Here is a 23,462-nt window from a genome sequence, read left to right as displayed (position 1 = left end):
TCGGATGTCAGTGTAGATTTATTATAGGGCTCATGTAGGCAGAAGCATTGCTATCAGTTAACTTCTTTATTACTCACTCTCCAGTGATGATTGTTGCTAGTTGACCTAATCAAGTCATGCTTAAGTCTTTCCTGCTCATGACACTAAAACAGTCATGACTTACAGAATGCTCAAAGAAGAAAGTACTTGATTGATTTTATTTTGCCAACCAATCAAACCAATCAAGTAAAAACCCCAGTGTTGACACAGACTATAAGCCCTCCAGAATAGGGTCACTGTCTTCCTTGTGTTTCATTTATTTGGTCACAGTGTCTGGATAGTGCTTTGCTGTCCAGCAGTTTTGTGAGGATACTGTGCTCGTGAATAATTTTAAGCACAGAATTTTGACAACAGACTGTGTTGTTCATTTCACAAGGGAAAAGATAATATAGAAATACTGCTCAGATCTATTTTAAAATTAAGCTTGGAAATTTGAGAAGAATTCAAGAAGCCATACAAATCTCTTTTTCACTAATTTTAGATCTATCTTAGACACTTTATGGTTACATAGCAGAGTAACTTATCAAGTAGATTTGACAAGAGGAGTGTTATATTGATTATTTGATTTAGTTGAAATATTCTACCAGGGATAAAGTCATAAGTGCCCATAAATGAACAAATATGTTTGTATTTCTATGCAACATGGGAGCAGACTACATATGTTTCTATATAATATATATGACTGTGTGTTTTAATCTGCCTGTCAGTGTTTTTTATAGTTTTTCAGCAATGTTATAACTTCAGAATTCTTCTAAGTTATTCACTCCCCATATTACTGCAGTTTGTACTGTGTATTCTATCTTATGGATGGGATTCCACTGTCCCCTCAGTGAGGAATTTCCTCTCCTATTCCGTTAGTAGCAGAGTTAAAGGAACTGTGATTTCTAGGCCTTTGCTCTCCATGTGTTTGCAGTTGGCTGTAAATCACGAATTTCCCTTTCTTGAGTTTTCATTTTTCAATTAGAATTTTTAAAATAATTGTTAATATGTTTCACCAGTCTCCCTAGAAACTTGATGTGTTTGTGCTTTTCAGTTTTCAATTTATGAAAATTGTAAATGCACACTTGTTTTTAAGTAGTCCTTTTTCACTAGATATTTGTTTACTTCTTTAGATTTAAAATAATTTTTTCCCAATGAATGAATCGGTGTTCATGTTTTAAAAGATAACTTACTTTTTATTTTTCTTATTCTAACAGGTATATTTGTTGTACAGAATTTAAAAAATAAGGATAAACAAAATAATAACTTAAAAATGGCCTCTAATCTCACTTGGAGATACAGATGTAAGGTTTGAAATTGAGAATTACAAGTCCTCTCACGTTGTACTTCTCTTTCAAGTACGTTTTGGTTACTGAGATCCTCGAATTCCCATATGAATTGTAGCAGCAGCTAGTCAGTTTCTGCAGAGGAGCCCGCTGGGATTGTGATCGAGACCACGTTGTATGTATGCATCGCTCTGGAGAGCACTGCCATCCCAAGAATGCTGTCATCTGATCCAGGAATCTGCGTGGTGTGTCTTTCCAGGTATTTAGGTCTTCTTTAATTTATTTCAGCAATGTGTATGGTTTACATAGTATTATTTTATTTATTTTTTGCCTTTATACTGAGGACAAGTGTGCAAGGTACCAGGATTAGAATTCTATTATAGCCCCGCAACTTGCTGCCACCATGGACGCTGCGGTCTCTCTTTGCCCTGTGTAAAATCTCGCACAAAATAGGACCTAAGTAATTCTCTCTTGAAAGAATGATTATATGATTGCTGGATGATGCTTGAGAGTCCTTGTGATGATGTCTTTTTCCCAGACTTTCCCCTCTTCTTAACTATGCCCTTTCCCTTCCTTTCTTCCAGCCTGGGTTTCAGCCTGCCTGTGGCATTGATTTTTCTTGTCTGTGGACTCATCCTTTCACTAGTTCATGATAATGTTACATGTGGGCTGTGGAAACTTGCTAGATGTCAAGAAAGAGCAAATCCATTGCATGCTAGTATTTTTAGAGTGTGTTATTGTATTATCGATTGAAATTAAATCAGGCTGACCCATTGAGCCATCCCCTGAGCTCTTTTCGCCTTCCTACAGGTGATACCGCTCTTGTTGCTGCATGTGCCCTTCCCCCAGACTCGGTCTTGGAATTGAGTAAGCCACCATCACTGGAGCCCTCTCATTAAAAGATGAAGAAAACCTTTGCTCCTTCTCCCTGGTTGGGGACTTGGATGAGATGAGGTAACAGATAAAGAATGGAGCCCCACCTCATTCTGACCACCGCTCTTTCCGTTCATTTCTCCAGGGGAAGGGTACAATTCAAAAATATAAAGATTGTGAGCTAATGAGATAGACAAGACAACCGATCATTTATTAAATATCCTTTCATGCCAGAAACAAATGTATTATACACACAAAAAGCACATAAATTACGGTAGTACTGTGGTTACAAACGTGGGTCCGAGTTCGATTCCTGCTCTGGAGTGACAAGTCCTGTGAGATGGAGAAATGGTAGATCGGCTTAGCCTCTCCAGGACTGGTTTTCTATCCCGCAGAGACGGGGTTCGCTAGGCATCCCTACCCCGTAGAGGTGCTGTGGGGTGTAAATGACGTGGGTGGGAAGCCCGAGCACACCTGCTCGTTCCTCGTAAGTGCAGGATAGCACAGCTTTTGCGGTGATGCCTTTATGACCACACCGTGTAGACTCTCAGTGCTCCGAAGGGATGCCTTGTGGATTGGAGGTGGGATTCGCACTTCTGTATATACCCAAGAATTGGGTTATTGGGCCTTGCTGATTTGAATCTATTCTTTAGAAAGTACATAATGTAGATATATTTTTCAAACATGCATGCTTTTTATCTTTTATTATTTATACTTCTACTCTCTCATCACTTGGTGTGACATTTCATGGAATCCAGGAAACAGTCCTAAGCCACCTGCCTCTTCACACTTCTTTGTGGTGGTTTTCTTCCCTGACTAGAAGAGGGTATTGCATAGGAAATTTTGTTTGCTCCCCTTCTCTTGGAGTCTCCCTTGTTTGTCTGCCCATCTCTCACCTGTCCATCTGTCCATTTCTCTACCCACTCATTCTTCTGACTTGTTCCAAGAAGCATTTCAGGCAGCTTACAGAAGAACAGATACCAAATAAACAGGTGAGAAAATGGGGCCAAGTTCACAAATTGAGGCTCGGAGTTGAGCCTGTGTGAGAGTTGCAGGCGTGAGACACACGCCTCTGCCTTGTGCCTTATAAGATAGACAGCATCAATATGCCTGAGGCTCCCAGCAGACACAGGGAAACAGGGTTTGTGGGAGATGCTTACTGGCTGTGAAATAAATAAGTGGCTTAGGAGAAGCCCAGCCTTTCCAACTACTAAGGCTTAGGAGAATATATTGAGTGTCTTCCAAAATCAGATTATTGCATCTTTTCTTTTTCAGAGTTTTATGTATAGTTGGTTTACATTCTATACCTGGAAATTTCTCCAAAACTGCTGCCCACGTGAGTCCCATGACTCGGGAATGGGGTGGTTCTGCTCATTGACGGGTGTTGGCCAGAAACGGAAAATGACAGCCTCAAAGGAGCCTGGGATTAAGCAGTTATGTTTTGTCAGTGCTGTAGATTTCAGAAAATACTTTTACCATTTCTCTCCGCCTGAGGAAGCAGCGTGCTCTCTTCCCAGCATCAGGAGCTCAAGGCCACGGGATGGTGGGGGCTGACTGCACTGCCGTCAAGACAGCTGTGCTAGTCACTGCAGGTGTGGTGCTTTCACGTAGTGCATTTCATGTTCTTTAATAGGTTTCAACAGGTAGTTAATTAACTGAGTTAATTAACATTTAATAAATATAATGCTTTGTTGAAAAGACAGTTATAGGCAGAATATAAGTTGTGAACAATATAAAAACTGTTTCAATACTGAAATTTCAGTAGGGAAGATTCAGTTTATCTTATTTCCGCCTCTCTTTAAAAGTAACAAAGAAACAAGACAGAAAAAGCAGAGGATGATTTCTGTTCTTCCTCTCGGCTTGCAGGTGCCCTCACCTCCAGTGGCATCTATCCAGACACCAGCACTGACACTGGCCGTGCTCAGAACTGCCTCAGCCCTGAAGACACAACTGACAAATGGAAGGGGGACGCGCCCTGTTACAGCGGGTGCTTTCACTTTTTGGGTCCTTATGTAACTGCGCGGTGTTATTCAGGATCACCCATTCTGCACTGTGTGACGGTGCTTCGGTGTCTCCTAGTTATTTCTTTCTGTAAGTACTCATGTATTTTTTCCAATGTGTGTTACTAGACATCTAAAAATGCATTTTTCAGATGAAAAATAATGTGTATTTAATATAAAAGTCTGAAAAAAGGGTCAAAAGTATCTATCCTGTTCCCAGTATTCAGAGATAATAATTAACACTTTAAAATCTATTTTCTGTTCTTTTCATCAGTGTGTATTACCTCTGTCATAAAAACCAGCGAGCACTGTGTGCCTGTTTACTGTGTGGAGACCTCCATTTTCCATTCAGCTTATGACAATTTTTTTTTACACTATTCTATCTCCGCTGGCATGATTTTTAATGACCATTATAGCATTCTGTCTTGTGGAGTCCTCGTCCATTTTACTTTGGACTTAAGTAAACTTTTAAATTCCAAGTAAACTTAACTGGAATACTGAAAAGAGAACTGTGGTGGTACCGAAAGTCCCCTACTTCCTTCCCCTTTTTTCCTGAGAGTAAAAACTGCTGACAATGTGGAGTATATATTTCATGACCTTTATGCCTATGTCATATATATATACACATACATAAACGTATATGAGAAATCTATGTATATGTGTGTGTATATATGCTTTATTGAAAAATAAGGCCATACTATATGTTTTCTGCAGCTCGGTTTATTCACTAAGGTATATATCACAGACGTCCTCTCCCTCCAGACTCACCCGGTCCTTTCAGATAGAGTAGAGTGGTCTCCTGATATGCAGGTTTGGTCTCTTGTGTAAGGACACCTTTCGTGGGAGAGAACTGTGGACAAGGCCTTGGACCACGCCGAAACACCGGAACTTTAGTGGCCACAGCTCACCGTGATTTACCGCATCATTGTCTTGATGGTGGACACTTAAGTTTTCTCCATTTTCCACTGTCAGAAAGGGTGTCTGACTGGCATCCTTCTTGTACAAACATTCCTGTGATCTTGTATGAGTATTCCTTTAGTTAAGGTTTCTGGAAATTTAATCCTTGGATGTGACAACTACATAAATCACAGGCTCCTTTCAAGTGAATCTAGAAATTCCTTCTCCTGTGGGGAATGAAAAGATGTAGAATAACTTATGTAACCAATTCTCTATCCCTGGGTATGATTCCACTTCAGCTTTTCTTCCCACCAATGTAAACAGTGCTGTGTAAATGCTCTGATGAGTACATCTATTTGAACTGATTCTTTTTGTAAATGAAACGATTCCTAAAAGTGAAGTTCAGCCTGTGTGTACACCCATTTTCCAGGGTTTACATATCCATTGACATGTCGTCCTCCAAAAGATCGCTCACAGTTTGTTGTCTCAAAGATGGACACTAGCTAGAATATCTATTAAAAATATTTGCCAATATGATGAGTAAAATGATTTTCATTGTTTTAGTTTGCACATTATGACCAGTGTGGTATTGAGCATTTTTCACTCATTAGCCATCTGACTTTTAAAAAGTGAATGATCCCTTTTGTCCTTTGCAAATATTTAAGTGAGGGAGCTTCTTGTTGCTTTGTGACAGCTCTATGTATATTATGAACATTAGCCCCTTGTCTTCATCAACATGTATCACAGAGCTTTTCCTTGTCATTTCTTGCCATTCATTTTGTTCAGTAGGTTCATTTTTGTTGTGGCCCAAAATAACCTTAAGATAGTAAATGTCTTCTTTTTGGGTTTTATTCTTGATATTATTCTTAGAAATGCTTTCTTATAATGGTATAAATTTCTTCTGTAGGTTTTCTTAATCTCTAAGATGGAGATGATAATGGTACTTGTCATAGTGAGGAGAAGCTGAATTGATATGAGCAAAGAGTTGTATTTGCTGTTATTAGTACTTTCTAATATTTACATCACTTTCTGTAATTTTTCTTGCGGTCATTATGACCGGAATAGAATTTGTTTTTTCAAGGGGATTCTGTGATTGTCCCAAGACAATTATTGAATTCCTACTTTGCTCTTTAATTTGAAATTCCACCTGTAAAAAATACTTATGTACACTAGAGTCTCTTTTTGAGGTCATGATTTATTTCTGTCAATCTTACTTTCCTACACTAGCACTATATTTTACATATTGTAAAAATTTATTTAATATCTGACAGTGCAAATTTTTTGATTTGCTTTTCGATCCCTATTTTTCTTTGCTAGTATTATGACTTCATTTTTCCTGAAGAATTCTAATATAATTTTTTCAAGTTAAAAAAAAACGGATAAGTGTTGTCATGGGATTTTTTAGTAATTTTGAATTATCTTTAGGAGAACGTACATCTTTACAAAACTGTTTTCCTCCATACAAAAGGTTGATGTCTCTACTTTCACACTTCTTACTTTACCCCTCAGTACAGTCCTGTACTTCCTCCATATACAACATGGGCATTGTTTTTGAGTTTATTCCAGATTTTTGTTGATGTTTTTGTTAATTTTTTAAGTGAGAAATTTTTGCTATTATATTTTTTAACTGTTAAAACTGACACCTAGGAAGGCAGATTCGGTTTGTAAATACTCACTTTGTAACTTCTCATTTAAAATTGTAAGTATTAAGTACTCATTACAGAATCCTTTCTTTTCTGTTTTTAAAAATTTGTTTCCAAGATTCTCAAAATGGTCATAGCTAAGTAGTATACGTGGGGAGACTGATGGAGAGAGGTAGTGTGGCTCATGTACAAACTGTGAGCACTTTCATGGCTGCCTTTATGCTGGAAAAACTGCTGAAGGGTCCAGGTTAGACCAGGGGTGGCTTTGTATGCACTTGAAAGCCAGCTTTCCTGCCTGTATGGTGAAGCCTGGTGGGCGTGGCAGGTAGCTGATCAAGGTCGAATGGAGGTTATTGGCTGCACAGAGCGCTGTGTCTGAGAACTGGAGACCATCGCCATGGGAAATGCTTGGTGCCAGGAACAATGCAGAGGAGCTGGGGACCCTGTGTGTTAAGGATTTTCCAGCCCTAGTAGTGGGAAGTTCAGACTCTGCATTCAGATCTGAGTTTGAATTCATCCTCTTTAGTTTACTTGTCCTCTGACTTTGGTCAAGCTATATACCCTCTTTCACTTCCTGTTTCCTTGTCTCTCAAAGTAGGAGAATTACATCCTGCTGCTAGAGTGTTTGATCAGGTTAAATAATTTGTGTCTATAAGATGTCACGTACAGTCACAAGCTCAGTGAGAAAAGGGCTGTCGCCTGTTCTTCTGCAACTCAGTGCTTGACAAGCCATGGGGGAAAGCCAGTCCCTAATTTGTGTGTGATGCAAGTAGGAACAAAAATAATGTCTTTCCTTTCCCTAGCAGTACTCTTACAGCTTTGCTTCATTTACTTCTTTCCTCCTTTCCTTTCCCCTTTCCCATCCTCCACCAAAAGAGCCTGAGACTCTCTCAGAATAATAGATTCAAATTAATTTAAAGGTAGGCTCATTCTCACGAAATAATAGTAACATAAAAAAAAATCTGTGCACATCCCAGAATACGTTGTATTTGATTTACACACACACACGTGTGCACACACACACACACACACACACAATCAGGCTACCTCTCACTTGCAGAGGGAGAAGGACCACTTTGTCTGAGTTTTCACTCACTGAGCGTGAGAACAATGTCTCTTACACAGACTTTCACCAGGCTTCGTGCATGGTGTTTTTAATTGAATTTCGGCTTTGTAGCCATAGATATAGTCTCCTAATAGAAGAGAGAAGGTGGAGACATAGACATTCTGCTGAGATATTGGTGTCATCATATTTTAGTTGGAAAGGACTTAAGACAGCATAGAGTCATAACATTTCATGGGTGAGAATCCATTATGTTGTCACTTGGACAAGAACCTGGATCTTCTGCCATCTTGTCCACGTGGGTGAAGAGGCAACTGGGCAGGGGATGGCAGGCATCCTTCTTGCTTGAGTTCCATGTTCTTGCTAGTTTTCATTGCTCAGCTGCCTTTAGTTTATGTACATGAGGCCTCTCATGGGAAGGTCACTCTGTCCTGATAGAATGAGTTTCTTATCAGCAAAAAGCTCTGGACCCACTCATATTTCCAAGAGTTTTCTGCTGATCTGCTGACACTTTATATAATTGAGACTTAAGAAAATACTGAATATAAAATCCTTATTGTTATTGTTTGCCCTCGGGTTCCATAGGAATGGGGTGCTGTCTCAGGCTGTCTAAAGCTAGATCTGAACAAAGATAGGGTGATAGGTTGTGCTGCTGTACCTCCAAAGTCAAAGGGGATTTCCACCTTAGCTTTTAGAATCAGGCAGATTAGTTCAAATCTTGCCTTTACCAATTATTATCTTTGTGTCTTGGGGGAGAAACTGTACTTTTTTGTGTCCAAATTTGTTTATCTGTAAATAAGTTCAGTATTTATTTTAAGGTTTCTGTTTTAGAATTGAATGAGATAATACTCTCATTTATACCTAAAATAGTGATTGCATGGTTCTATGCTGGTGCCTTGGTAGTTGATTACTAAGGGACTCCGCAGTGAGAATGGGGGTGGGGGACTCCGGGGTAATAGAGTTTATATTCCAGGATATGCTTGTAAAACACTGGATGTGCAGTGGATTTTTAGTAAATATCTACTCCTTTCCTAATCTACATTGATTGTGTATATATCTTTATACTAATATATGAACAATTTTTATTGCAATTTAAATATCTTTGTAGTACTTACAATATGTAGCTTTAAAAAATACGTGAAATAAAATGATTTGACTTTTATTTTCTTTTCAATAAGCATAACAAAACAAAATAAAAAGAAAAAAAATCTTTGAAGGAGTAGAAATAATTTTATTTCTTGGAATTAGTTCCGTATAATAGGTTTTTTGTTCGTGTTGTTAAACAGCATATAAAACTGATAGGTTGTGACATTCTGGAAATGAGGAAACAGTGGAGACATACTACCTCTAATGCAGTCACTTTGTTACCAAGTCCAAACTCGTTCTGCTTGCTGCATGACAGGCCAATAAATCGGGAGATGAGATGTTGGAGTAAGGAATAGTGACTTTATTTGAAAAGACGGCAGACCCAGAAAATGGCATATTGATATCCAGTAGAACTCTCTTCCCCAAGGCAGAATTCAGTCTCCTTTTGTACTAAAAAGCGGCGGGGATGTGGCTGGTTGTTGCAAACTTCTTGCTGTACGAATTGTTTCTCCTTGGAATCCTTTGTTCCTGCAGCTGTCCATGTGGGTCAAATTATGGTGCCCCCCGTATAACCTCCAAAAAAAAGAAAGGTTATTCTGTATTTTGCAACTTGCCATCTGTACATAAGTGTAGAAGAGCTAATATCCTTAAAGATCAGAGCCCGGAGAATAGGCCCTCCTGGGTATTTCAGGCTAAAGGCAACATTCTTTTACAAAAGGTGCAGAAACAGCAAGTCTGAGCCTAGAAAACAAGGTACAGGTTTAAAGTCAGATGAACACATCTAACATGGAGTGAAATTTGTTCTTTTCTATTAGAATTACTTTTTCTACCTCATAAATAATTTTAGTAAGAAACATGAGCAATTTTTTTATTTTTGCTTCTTAATAAAGGACTAAAACTACACTTTAGTGAGCAGGGATGCTGTGCGTGCTTTGGGGTCACAGCAAACTCTTGTTGGGGGTGGTCGACCCTGCAACATGTCTGATGCCCCGTGAGTGTTGGTGAGGTTCCCCCTAACCAGGGGCTCTCTTCAGGAACCACCATATGGGCATTGACCTCTGGAGACCTGTTTTTCAGCTGCAGGAAAATTTTTCAGAATCTGTGATGGGAAAATCACTCCAGCTGGAGATAATCAGGGAATAAAGGAAGAGGAAAAGGGCTTGAATTAGAGTAGAAGAGAAAGACAGAAGATCAGGGAGCCTGGGGGCTTGGCAGCGGGGCCTCGGGAGAGAGAGTAGCAGAGAAATGGAAGTGACCATCTACGGAACCAGCTCCTGCACCTTTCCCCGCACCCAAGCCACACAGCTCTTAATTGGGCCCAGGAATCTCTCCTGTCTGGATGTCACCCTGAGCAGAACCTTGAGAATCGAAGGTAAGCGGTGGGCAGCACTCACCTAGGGGGTCACTGAGGACTTTGATCAAGTCCACATTGACATTCCCAGTCATATGCCTTCACCTGTTCTTTATCTCAGGATCTGAGAAGCAGGAGCAAGGAACACAGGGAGAGATCCAGGAAGACATCTGACTGTGTTAAGAGACGACAGTCACAGCGACACTGGGAGCGAAAACACTTGTAGCAAAATAAAATAAATTCACAACTATTGCATCAGAGCTGCATGTGTGAGAGAGTCTAAGCCTGTCTCAGAGTGCAGGGGACAAGAGGAAAGGAATGGTAAACTTAACACTGATAATTGAAATTTTGTTAAATAGCCTGCTACAGTTAATTTTATCTCGTGAATGTATGCAGGTTTATTTCTATGAGCATTTATAGGTTCACACAACCCCACCAGCCCGTCTTGCCCCCATCGGGGATGGGATTTCTCAAGCACAGTGCCCCTCCTGCTTGCGTGGGCCACGCTGCGGGTCCTCGCCTGGGGCTGCACTGCTACAGGACACTGAGTCCCCGAGGCACGATCTGGGATACATGACAGGAACATCTGTGCTCTTGGCTGAGGGCCTCAGTTTCACCTTGCTGTGTAAGAATGCCGGTGACTCAGTTAGAAGCATGCATCCAAGCCGTCCTTCCGTGTCATCACCATGTAGAAGCAGTGTCTGAATCTTCTGAATTTCTGCAGAATGCGGTTTACAGTCACCTTCAACAAGTGAGTGTGTGTCCTCTTTCAAGTGGAGGAATTACTGCCGTTTTCCTGGAACTTACTCACCACTAGTCCATCTGATTTTTCTGTGCTAGGATTCAGTATGGCCTGCTAATAATTCTGCAGTCAGATCTAGAAACCCTGATGAAGAGGATTATTTATTTTCTTTCTTTAGATGATAGAATTTTATTTTCAAAATTGTGAGTTTTCTGTTCTTGGAGGAATTTTTTCGGGGGTTGGATAAACAACTTTGCTCTTACCATCTTTGTGACCTGTTGCTATATGCGTCTCACCTGTCTTCTGTCACTTGTGAGGCGGTTCCATTTGTGACCCTGTCCTGGTTGTTCATGTAATAAAACATAAAATCTGTAAAAGTACAGTCCCTTTTACTCCGAAGACATTCCACAAATACTCCTTTAATCTGTGTGTGGTTTTAACAAGACACAATCATTAGAACATATACTTGCAGGTTGCCAGTGCAAAATCCCCAAATCAATTGTCTAGCTCAACATGTAAAATCTTTCTAATCTACGTTGGATTTGTATGGATAAGTGAAGTTGTTTGCTAAGAACTCAAGACCAGGTTTATAATACAGGCTGATTTAGCTCAGCAGGTCCTCCCAAGCTGAAGCTCTGCCAGAGGGCGGGGCCAAGGGGAGAGGGCGGGTCCTGCCCTCCCTGAGCTGACAGTTTCATGGCAAAGACCTTCACCAGGTGAAGAAATTGAAATTTCTTCTAAGAAAATTGGGTCTGAAGAGTCCAAAAAGCGCGGGAGTGACAGAATCCCATTTTTAGGGAAGAGTGGCTGTGGGGCCACTTGGGAGACTCGTGAGTCCAGGTGCGTAGTGTTGGTGGCTTCCACTTGAGTGGTAGGACAGTCAGTGGGTAAAAGCGAACAGATTGAAGGCATGTTTTGATGGTTAAAATGAAAGGATCAATGCTGTCTGTGAAGGTAGGATGGAGTAAGGCCCAGGTTTCTGGGTGGATTAATGAGTTAAATAATGGTCCTGCTGTGTTCTGAGGACGGAAAGCTGCAGAGGGAGTTCTGGGGGAAAACTGATGAGTTCAGCTGTGGGTAAAGTGAAAAGGTATTAGATGTGTGATCTGGGAGCTCTGGTGAGAGCCAGTAGTGAGTAGGGGGCGGGGAGAGAGACTTTCAAATCATTTTGTCTTCTGAACATACATATAAGAATGAGTAATGACATAACCCCTCTATATTCTGGATTTAAAACCCAGTAACATTTTGCTATATGGGCTGCAGGGGTTCTCAATTTTTTAATAGAAATAAAATAAATTGAAACAAATCAGTGGAGTTAATGAACATCTTAGAGTTGATGTGTGTCCTTGTATGTATTTTGATTTCTCATCTGTTTATAAACATAATCTACAAAAAGTTAACTTGCTTAGAATAAGAGTTAAACACAGGGACGTGACACACTCTGTTGGTGGCTCAAGGTGATTTCTTGGGCAAATTATGTAGCCTCTCTTTGCCTTAGTTGCATCTTCTGTGACTGCCCCCGGGCCCCTCATCACAGCTGATTCCCTAGAATAGATGTTGGGAGGGAGGCTGCTGAAGGGAGTAAGAAGTGGCAACTGCTAGGGACACTGAAGAGAGAGACAAAAACAGATTAAAGCCGAGAAACTGAGTGCTAATACACTCAAAGGAGAAAGAATCCCGCAGTGTTTTGAGCCACTTAGCATGAGGGAAACAAAATCACGTGGATCCAAACTCTTGAGCATATGAGTATTGTGGGTGGGAGGGTGTTATCAGAAAAGGGTTGAGAAGAGGCCTTTTGGTTTCCCTTAACGTTTCCAGTAAGAATGGGGCACAGAAGCGAAAACCACCCGCTTCACAGTAGAAGGTGCTGTTTTGTGCAAAACTGACGAAGGTTGGAGACCAGTGATCAGTTGTGCTGGCAAATGAAGAGACTTCTAGATTGGGGCACTTGCTGTGACTTCCAGGTGACCTGCTGGCTGGGGGCTGTGAGGCGGGCAGTAGGTTTGCAGTGTGACCTGGGCATAATCCCTGGCTCTGAGGCCCGTGCAAGTTTCTGCAGCGGCTGCTCTTGCCCTGCGATGGGAGGGCATAAAAGGGCATTGTAGCACACGAGGGCAGGAAGGGGCTGCTTTAAAAGCAGACATGTAGCCTCCTGCAGCTGCAGACCTGCAGGCAGTTTGGTTCATTGTCGTGGAGTGGACTTTGGAGGCCTTAGTGTCGTCTTATGACTTGTTTTCCCTTGGGGACCGGGTTTGCCTTTGCATATTAATATTGAAGGTATGGGCTTCTGGCAAAGCTGTTTTCAGAGATGGGTATATACGTAACATATCATATAAAATAAAATGTTTTTATTTAATATGTGGGACTTTGCAGTTTTTTGGAACAGCTCTTTTGACCTGGTCTCCACGGAGGACACTAGCGGTCGGCAGAGCGTGCGGGAGGGCAGGCAGCCTGCAGTGCTGCTGCGGGGGGTTCTCCCCAGCATGGTGCTCTGCTGAGTTCACTCTTCTATGAGTTTGGTTGCCAGAGGAGCAGACAGCATAGTAATGAGTTCTGGTGGGATTGTATAATGACAGGAAGAAAGAGGGAGCCGTAGTTCTTCAGGACTACTACACTCTTTTGGTTCCTGATCCAGTGTGTCCCATTACAGAATTGATGAGTTCTGTCTATTCTGGGACTTGATTGAAATAAACGTGCAGCCTGAATGTTAAGAGTTATGTTTTATTTGTCAGGAGGACTCGAGCCAGGATGACCGCCTCTCGGAACACTCTGAGGGACTGCTCCCAAGAGTAGGGGAGAAGCTAGGATTATATAGGAGCTTTACAACAAAGACCAGGTAGTTAGAACAATAAAACATTGCTTGTTATCTAAAGAAAGCCAGGTATCTCACGTTCAAGAATTTAGTGCTTTTCAATATATGGGAGGAAGCCAACATTTGGGCTCACTGAATATATTCTTTAGACAAGCACCTAGCTATCTAGGGCCAGTAATCTGTCCTTTCTTATTCTGAGTCTGCTCAGAGGGCACCTTTGGGAGTGGCTGCAGGCCTGTTTTCACTGGGGTGCGGCAGCAGTCGCTGATGACTTGTTTTCAGCATTCTTTGTTTAGTGACATGGTTGCAGTATTTTCATTCACATTGTAGTATTTTCGTTCACAGAAAATTATGATATTACCCTGATTATGGATAATCTGGAACCTTGGAAAGGAACCGAGATGGAATTACTGCAGGTAACTTCTACTTTAATAAGCCGTGTGCAAACATGAACACGGAGGAAGCATACAAAAGGATTCGGTAGTGAATGGGAAGGGTTTCTGCACGTTACAGGAGAAGGCAAGGCAGAATTCCTCTTCTTTGTGGGCAGGGACGTGAGTCCAACTTTCCTTTCTGAAGTGCTTTCTGAGAACTGTTTATGGTAATTAAGGAACATAGACAAACGGTGGCACACATTGCATTTAAGAGCTGGCTGGCTTCAAACTTGGGTATTGGACAGGTGGATTTCATAGGCAAGTGGTCAGGTGGGTGGGACAGAGATGGAGCCCAGGCCTGGGGCCATATTCACGTTGAAATCGCCATTACCTCACCATAGCGCCTTGGAATAGAATGTAACCACTCTTAACCTGTTGGTGAATCTGTGAAATGGGCATGATAATGTTCGTTACTTTCTGGGATTGTTGTAAGTTCTAAAGGGTATTATAGCACACATGAAACACTTAACACACTGGCACTTAGCAGTTTACACTTTGTGCGGCCACCAAGCTTGGCGTGTGTCAGAGCCGTAAAGGCAGTATTTATCTGTTGAGGATGCACTGGTAGCCCCTTGGCTAGGTTGTGAATTTGGTGATTTCCTTTAATACTTGTAACTCTGTGTTCCATGGGCAGTTATTTTCATAGACAGATGAGGAATCTCAGGGTAAAAAAGACTATGTAATTTGCCCAAAGTCAGACCATAATTTTGGGTGCAGGGGCCTCGGTTCAGCATGGGCCCCTGGGCCTTGTGCCTTCTCCGTTCAGCACCAGAGCCAGATGTGGGCTTGGCTGTTTACCTGCCCAAAATATCCGGCAGGCCGCAAGACACATCTGGCCCCGTGCTGCTTGAGCAAAATTTCCGGAGGAGAGGCAGTTACAAAAGGGATAAACATAAAAACAGACGACAGCAAACTGTGATCAGCTCTGAGAAGGAAAGGAACACGTCTGGCCGTGCAGAGCTGGGAGCTTTCCCGTCGGGGCTGCTCTGGGGGCGTTCATCTCAGCTAAACAAACTCTGCTGCTGCACCAAGGCAGGAAGGCAGGGCGCGTATGGCCAGGTAGACAGGGCCTCGTTGATCTTACTCATTCCCCATTAAGCGACAGCTGTCTCGGGCACTTAACTAATAAACAGATGTTGGTCATAATCATCACGCATTTTGACTGGTAGCTTTATTGGCGCCAACTTTGAGAGGAGGTCATTGAAGCTGGGGAGTTTGCTGCATGCCCGTGATTACCATGGAAATATTCCCACTGGTCTTTCAACCTTGACTGGTGTGGCTGTCATGTCCCGGCCCTGTGAATGGCATCGTGTAGCTTCTCCCAAGTGCCCCAAATGACTTACATTGATATGCTTAATTCGTAGGAAATGGTATGTGGTAATAAGGGAAAAAAGTCAGTAAGAAATTGTTTGGAAAACTAGAAAAAAACCTATTCTTTCCCGGCTGGGGAGCGTACCCTGTATCACCCACCCTAATCACTGCCTGTCACCTCCTTCCTGCCGACTCCATGTTCAGAAGCCACTCTGAGCCTTGGGAGAACATTTTGCCTCATGAAACTTTTGACTAGGACCCATGAATTCTCTGTCCCTGGTTAACTCTCTCTTCAAAGCCATGTAAATTTTTTGCAGGCTCCTCCACTCTGATGTAAGAATAGCCTCTTTAAACTTCTTGATGCAGCTCCTTAATGAAGATCTTGCGATGGAAACCTAGCCAAAACCTGGGAGGTATGCACATAGTGACTGCAACCTCAGCACTTTGTGAGTTCAGAATCAGTGGGGTGGGTGACTCAGGAAAGGCTTTTTTAAGGTAATAAGGGGAAAGAGAAAGGACGCAGGCTATGTGAGAAAGAAACATCTCGGTCACAGCCAGCAAGACACCTGTGTTCAGGATGGGGTGTGGCGAGTGCAGAGTTCTCACAAAAAAAGAAATGATGTGATGGGAGGGAGGACAGTTGGGTACTTTATTGGGGAGGAAAAAAGTGGGCTGAACATTTCCTGGTTGAACAAGAGGATTGTGACATGATGTGCTTGTATTTTGGAGAGAAGGGCTTTGTGGGGACAGGCCTAGGAGTACGCTGTCTGGCTGGGGAGTCAGCACAACAGAGAAACACAGAGAACCGGGCAGACCCCAAGACACATGCTGGGGGAGAGGCTGCCGGCAAGCTGGAGCCCTGGAGGCTGCTTCTGTCCCTTAGCTGGGGTCTCAGACCTCCCTTCACAGACCAGTCCTGTTGATAGAAGAATAAAAAAACGTTGGGCATGAGAAGGGCTGTGTCCCAGGCTTTTGTCGAGTCCCTGGGATGTGCCCCACCAGATTTTGTTCCTTGAATTCATGCAGTAAAGAATTCAAGAGCAAGCCAGTGTTGAGTAAAGGTATATTTATTCAGAGAGATACATTGATAGGCAAGAGAAACTTCACGAGGTGTGGGGGTTTGATGCTCAGATTAGAAGTAGGTACACACTTCACAGACAGAGTGTGGGCCTTCACCAAAGAGGGAAAGAGAGTGGTGACCGCGAGGTGGCGCTGTGTTGCTTGTTTTCTTGGGCTTGGTGGTTTCCTATGCTAATAAGTAGAAGGACCAGCCTTAGGGCAAGGGGCTGGGATTTCCAGGGAATTGGCCATTTCCCACCCTTTGACCTTTTGTGGCTATCATTGGGACTGCCATGTTGCCTGGGGCATGTTATTCACCACGTTACTATTACAATGGGTGTTTACTGAATCTCAAGATCTGCTAGAAGTTAAATCACTTCATCCTGAGCCTCAAGACCTATTGGGGTTTGAATCCTTCACCATTTCTATGTTAATTGCGGTGGCCTTCCTTGAATGGCTGTGCTCTTCCCCCTTCCATCCTGTCTCACTGTGATGACACAGAGACAGCAAAGGCCAGGCCCTACCTGTGCTCCTGCATTTAAAGGCTGCAGGTTTGGGGTGGGCTTATGATGACTCTGAGTGTTGAGAAGGATGTTTCAGATTTTCCCACGTGAGACATGGGGACCTGCCAGCAGCCACTGCAGATTTATCTCACGGGCATTATCCCTTGTGTTGTTATGGAAACAACAGGCCAGCCAAGAAACAAGAATCACTCAGAGGGTTGGAGTATTGAGATTTATTACGTTGCCGGGCTCAGAGGGGCTTCTTTTCCAGAGCTCTGAGCCCCTCCAAGATGTGCACATGATGTTTTATACGGTTAATTACAAGTATGGGGCTATTAGCCAATAAGGCTCAAACAACAAAAAGCAAGGAATCAGTACACTGAAGCTTATCAATTTGGAACAGATCCCGTTACTCACAATTGTTGACCTCGGATTTTCGGGTTAGCTTATTAGCCCAGTAAACTGACACTAAACTTCAGATTTACCAGGTATCCCAGCAAAACTTAGATCAGTAAACCGACACTTATCACACTTAGATTTGTGACTTAGCTTGTTAGACCAGCTGTGGTTTTCCTTCACAGTGTCACTTATCTTTTCTATTTTTCTTTTGTGCTTTTTTTAAGTATTTAATCCAAATTTAATATCAGGGTTTTTTTGGAAAGAAATTTCTCTTTTTCTTTTCTTTGGTGATCTTTTATGGGGGCAGGTAATTAGATGTATTTATCTGTTAGTGGAAGCCCTGGGGCTTCAACCCAGGACCCCGTGCACGCTAAGCACACGCTCTACCACCCGCCCCATCATCTTTTCTTTTTGGTTTCGCTGCCAAGAATCCTACAGCTGAATTTCTAGTCAGCCTTTAACACTTGCTCTGACTTCATGGAATCCATTTTTATGAGTTTATCTCCCCCTGGTTTCTTTTAAGTATTGAATCTCCATTTTCTCTTCATTCTCAGGTTTGCCTTTTTGTTGTTAAAGTTGTTAAGCTGTTTTTAAAAGAATTGTTTAAATTCTCTTTAGCAAGAGGCTGAATGTGAATAAATATGTAAACAAACAGCACAATTAAATGCTTTTATACATTCTAAGCTGTTTAGTAGTTACTTAAAAACCGAATTGAATATTAAAGTGATAACATTTTAGAAATATTTTTTAATTTTTTAGAAAGATATAGCTGATTTAAAATATGATATTAGTTTCAGGTGTACAATAGATGCTCCATTTATAGTTACTGTAAAACATTGTCTGTATTCCCTGTGTTGTAAGATACATCCCTCTAGCGTGTTTACATTACATGTTGCAGTTTGTGTAAGAAAGTTGGGTAATGCAGAGTCTGGGACGTGGCTGTGTGTCTGACCCAGGTTCACGCTCACCCTGCCTGTCAGAGCTCAGGCCTTCACTCCTTTCTGCAGGGGAGCGAGTGGAGGCAGCTCTCATCAGTGCTGGCACCACCCTCTGAGTGGCAGTGACAGCAGTGATTGTGTGTGGAGGTGCAAAGTGTTTTTCCAAGAGCTTTATATGCGTTTCTGAATTTAATAATTAAAGACCTCCTGTGAGGAAGCGTTTTAAGCTTTTAATGCATAATACATCTTATTTTGATATTGGTAGATTTCAAACCACCGGAAAATTTACAGGAGTAGTAAAATAAAAGCTTAGATACAGTTCACCTTAAAGGGCACTATTTGACTTTTTGTGTCTGGCTTTTTAGCATAAAGTTTCAAGGTTCACCCATATTGTAGCCTGAATTAGTACTTTATTCTTTTTGTTTGATAATATCATTTTCCTTTTTTTCGTTTTTGGTCTATTTAAAAATATTTTCATTGAAGTCTAGTCAGTTTATAATTTTGTGTCAGTTTCTTGTGTGCAGCACAACACTTCAGTTAAATAGGAACATACCTGTATTCATTTTCATACTCTTTTTAAACACAAGATACTATAAGGTATTAAATATATTCTCCTGTGCTATACAGTATAAACTTGCTGTTTATTTGTTACATACTCAGTATCTGCAAATCTTGAACTCCCAATTTATTCCTTCCCACACCCTCTCCCCTCTGGTAACCATAGTTTGGTTTCTATGACTCTGTGTCTGTTTCTGTTCTGTAGATAAGTTTATCTTTTTGTTTCTTTCTTTTTTTTTTAGATTGCACATGTGAGCAATCTCATATGGTATTTTCCTTTCTCTTTATAGCTTACTTCACTTAGAATGACATTCTCCAGGTCCATTGATGTTGCTGCCAATGCCATTATTTTATTATTATTTTATGGCTGAATAGTAGTCTATTGGACAAATATGCTACAACCTTTTTATCCAGTCATCTCTCAGTGGACATTTCAGTTGTTTCCATGTCTTGCTATTGTAAATAGTGCTGCTGTGAACATTGGGGTGTAGGTGTCTTTTTGAATTAGGGTTCCTTCTGGATATATGCCCAGGAGTGGCATTGCTAGTTCATATGGGAGGTCAATTTTTTGTCTTTAGAGGAACATCTATACACTTTTCCACAATGGCTCCACCAAACTGAATTCCCTCCACAGTGTAGGAGTGTTCCCAATTCTCCGCAGCCTCTCCAGTATTTATTGTCAGTGAACTTCTGAATGATGGCTATTCTGACTGGTGAGAGGTGATACTTGATTGCAGTTTTGATTTGCATTTCTCTGATAATGATATTGAATATTTTTTCATGTGGCTACTGGCCATTTGTACGTCTTCATTGGAGAAATGTTTCTTTAGGACTTCTGCCAATTTTTGAATTGAATTGTTTGTTTTTCTTTCTTATTAAGTGTAAAAGCTGTTTACATATTCTGGGAATTAAGCCCCTAGCAGTTTCATTTATTGTAAATATTTTCTCCCATTCCATAGGTTGGTTGTCTTTTTGTTTTGCTTACTGTTTCCATAGCTGTGCAAAAGCTTGTAAGTTTAATTAGATCCCTCTTGTATCTTTTTGGTTGTTTTTCTATTGCTTGAGTAGACTGCTCTAGGAAAACATTGCTGAGATGTATGTCAGATGTTTTGCCTATGGTTGCTTCTAAGAGGTTTATAGTGTCTTGTCTACATGTTTAAGTCTTTAACACATTTTTAATTCTTTTTTGTGTATGCTGTGTGGCAGTAGTCTAGCTTCAATGATTTACATGCAGCTGTTCAGTTTTCCCTACACCATTTGCTGAAGAGGCTGTCTTTACTCCATTGTATGTTCTCACCTCCTTTGTCAAAGTTTCAATGACCAAAAGTTTGTGGGCCTATTCTTGGTAATTTTGTTTATCCGTTCATTGATGGATGGATATTGTTAGTAACTTTTGGCTACTCTGAATGATACTGCTATGAATATTGATGTGAATTTTTTTATGAGAATATGTTTTCATTCTTTTGGCTGTACCTTTGGCCCGCCATATCTGTAGTTTCCACTACATGGATCTAGATGGCTGATTGTAAAGGGACTCGAACATCCTTGGATTATGGTATCCAGGGTGTGGGGTTCCTGAAACCAACCCCCCAAGGGTATTGAGGGATGACTCTACATATAGGAGTGGAATTGCTGAGCCATATAACTCTAAGCTTTTGAGGAAATACCAGACTTCTCCAAAGAAGCTGCAGCATTGTCCCTTTCCCCTGGCCGCATATGAGGTATCTCTGCCTCCTGAATGACATTTGTTATTGTCCATATTTTGGTTATAACCATCCTAGTGGGTGTAAAATGAGATCTCATTTTGTTCTTGATTTCGCTAGTGATACTGAGCATCGTTTCATATGCTTATTGGCCGTTTGTATATCTATTTAAATTCATGGTAAATTTAAAAATTGTGTCTATTTCCTTGTATTGTTCAGTTGAAAGCATTCGTTATATATCCTGGATACTACTCTCTTATTAGATACATGCTTTGCAAAATTTTTCTTCTATTCTGCAAACTGTCTTTTCACTATATTTTTTTTAAACATTAAAACAATTTCTTTACAGGGGAGGTAGATAGATGAAATGATTTATTTTATTTTTCTTGCTAAGCACGCCCTCTCTGACTTGAGATAACCATTTCCCCTGTCATTTCACTTTCTTGATGATGTCCTTTGTAATAAAAAGATTTTAATTTTGATGAAGTCCAGTTTATCTGCTTTTTTCTTCTATCACTTGTGCTCTTGGTTTTGTATCTAGGAAACCAAAGCCTATCCTAGGCCCACAAAGATTTATACTGTGTCTTCTTTTAGAAAGTTTATAGGTTTAATTTTTACATTTCTGTCTGTGATCTATTTTGAATTAATTTTATTTGTTATATAAAATATGGGTGTTCAGATTCCAGATTGATTCTTTTGCCTGCAGATACCCAGCTGTCCCTGCACCATTTGTTGAATAGGCTACTCTTTCAATGGTGTGTTTTTGGCCCCCAGGTGGAAAACTGTCTGTAAATGAAAGTTTTCCCCGTGGGTTTTTATTGTGTCTCTTAAATTTATTTATCCAAACTTATGCCAGTTTCATACTGACTTAGTGCTATAGAATTTTAGTACACTTTAAAGTGAGTCCTCCAACTTTACTCTTCTTTTTCAAGGTTGTTTTTGCTGTCCTGGGCCCCTTGCACGTCCATATGAATTTTGGGTTCAGTTTTTCAATTTTTGCAATGAAGTTAGCTGGAATTTTGATAGGGATTCCACTGAATATATAGATCACTTTGAGGAGTCTTAACATTTTTAATAATATTGTCAATCATTCCATGAAAATGGAATGTCTTCCATATATGTAGATCTTTTAAAATTTATTTTGGTGATACTTCAAAAAGTTCAATGTACAAATCTTGTAAATTTTTGTTAAATGTATCTCTCACTTTATTCTTAATGCTGTTGTAAAAGGAAAGGCTGAATTTCTTATGGGTGGTACTATATATCAATCTTCTTATTTCTAGAATTCCTTCACAGCAAATACCCTAGGTATATATTTGCTACATAAATCTATCCACAACTATTCCCCACCCCGTGTTATAAGAAACCAAGACCCAAGGTAAGCTACTTGAAAACACCTATGTGGAAGTGAGAAATGAGACCCATGGGTGGGGCTTTGTGCAGATGATACTGAGAGCTTATTCAGAATGGCTTCTTCTTAATTACTCTTAAACAACCCTTTCAGTGTATTTAGTCAGATACATTAAGATTATGCCCTTTTGATGTGCGGAGTAGCTAAGACTATAATTTTCAAATAAATTCTAGTGAGAGTGTTGTACTTGAAACCTAATTTGCATCAATCTTTGAAGATTTATGTTTCAGGAGATTTGACTAAAGAACACCTATCTTTATTCTATAACGAGGACTAAATGCTCAAGCAACATGTAAGAGTTTGAGCAAACTGCCCCCGCCCCGTAGTGCTGGGTGGCTGCAGCTGTAACTGGAGTCAGCGCTTACCTCTCCCAGTACGCTAGTGCTGATCTACTCAAAGTGGTTCGTCCAACAGTTTGTCAGTAGTCTGTTGGACAAAGTAATAAAACATTGAAGGTTGCTAGAATGCAATATATTCTTACTAATATTAAGTAAGCACACATTGAGTGCTTACTGTATGATGGAATTGTCCCTCAGCCTCACATGAATATTATTTCTCTTAAAACCTCATATATTTCCTTGTAATTCTCACTTTACAGATAAGGAGACTGAGAATTAGGTCTTCTCTCTTTTGGGGGGAGCTCATTATCAATGATGGGAAGTTGTAAGGAAAAAGATATTGATTCATCATGAGAAAACATTTTTGTGAGAGTCAGCAATGAAGATGAACACTGAAGAATGTGATCATTGTTCGAGTGAGACAAGCCCTGGGTTGTGCGGAGTCAGCATCCCTGTCCTGGACACGGCACGTGTAGAGCTGCTTGGTGGGTGAGGCAGCGCGGCCACGCAGGGAACGCGGATGCTGGGGTGTTAGGCTGTGCTCAAGCCCGGTGGGGCTTTCTCCTAAGGGCAGTGCACCATCATTGACAGATTTTAAGTAGGAGAGTAGGGTGCTCTCGTAGTTCACATTTGTCTTGTAGAATGCTTGGAAAAGTTTAGAAGGCTTGGCAGGAGGTGATGTGATGAGTCAGAGTAGGGTGGCTGCGAGGTGTAGCAGTGTTCAGTTTTCAAGTGGTTTTCAGGCCCAGGCTTGTGGCTTAGTAGCCGTGTCAGTTTGAATGACACACGGAAGGAAGTGAAACAATTTATCTAATCAATTGAAGCAGTGATGTACCCAATTCCCAGGACTGTTGTGGAGATCCAGAGAGATACACTGTGCAGTGTGCAGTGAGGTCTCCAGCACAGAGTCAGTGCTGAGTGAGTGCCAGTGAGTATCTGGTAGGTCAGTTGAGGGTGGTGGTACTCTGTGACTGAGGATATCTGGTCCCTGAAGGAGGGGTCCATTCACATCTGTGAGTAATGGGCCTGAGTTGGGA

At 41.1% G+C, this 23,462-nt stretch overlaps 1 protein-coding gene across 1 annotated transcript in view; it reads left to right on the top strand.

Annotated features, from left to right (window-relative positions):
- The first annotated feature begins 1,377 nt into the window (after positions 1–1,377).
- LOC140687212 (uncharacterized) overlaps positions 1,378–23,462 on the top strand; it is an 80,821-nt gene continuing 58,736 nt past the window's right edge. The window contains exons 1-3 of the mRNA XM_072943527.1: positions 1,378–1,563; positions 2,115–2,258; positions 3,453–3,513. Coding sequence (XP_072799628.1) covers positions 2,254–2,258; positions 3,453–3,513 — 66 coding nt within the window. The 5' untranslated portion in view covers positions 1,378–1,563; positions 2,115–2,253. The remainder of the gene's footprint in view (positions 1,564–2,114; positions 2,259–3,452; positions 3,514–23,462) is intronic.

This window comes from Vicugna pacos, chromosome 19 (genome assembly GCF_048564905.1).
Source record: "Vicugna pacos chromosome 19, VicPac4, whole genome shotgun sequence".
Taxonomy (NCBI): Eukaryota; Metazoa; Chordata; class Mammalia; order Artiodactyla; family Camelidae; genus Vicugna; species Vicugna pacos.
The sequence above is the reverse complement of the archived record's forward strand: the minus strand, read 5'-3'. Positions and strand labels throughout refer to the sequence as shown.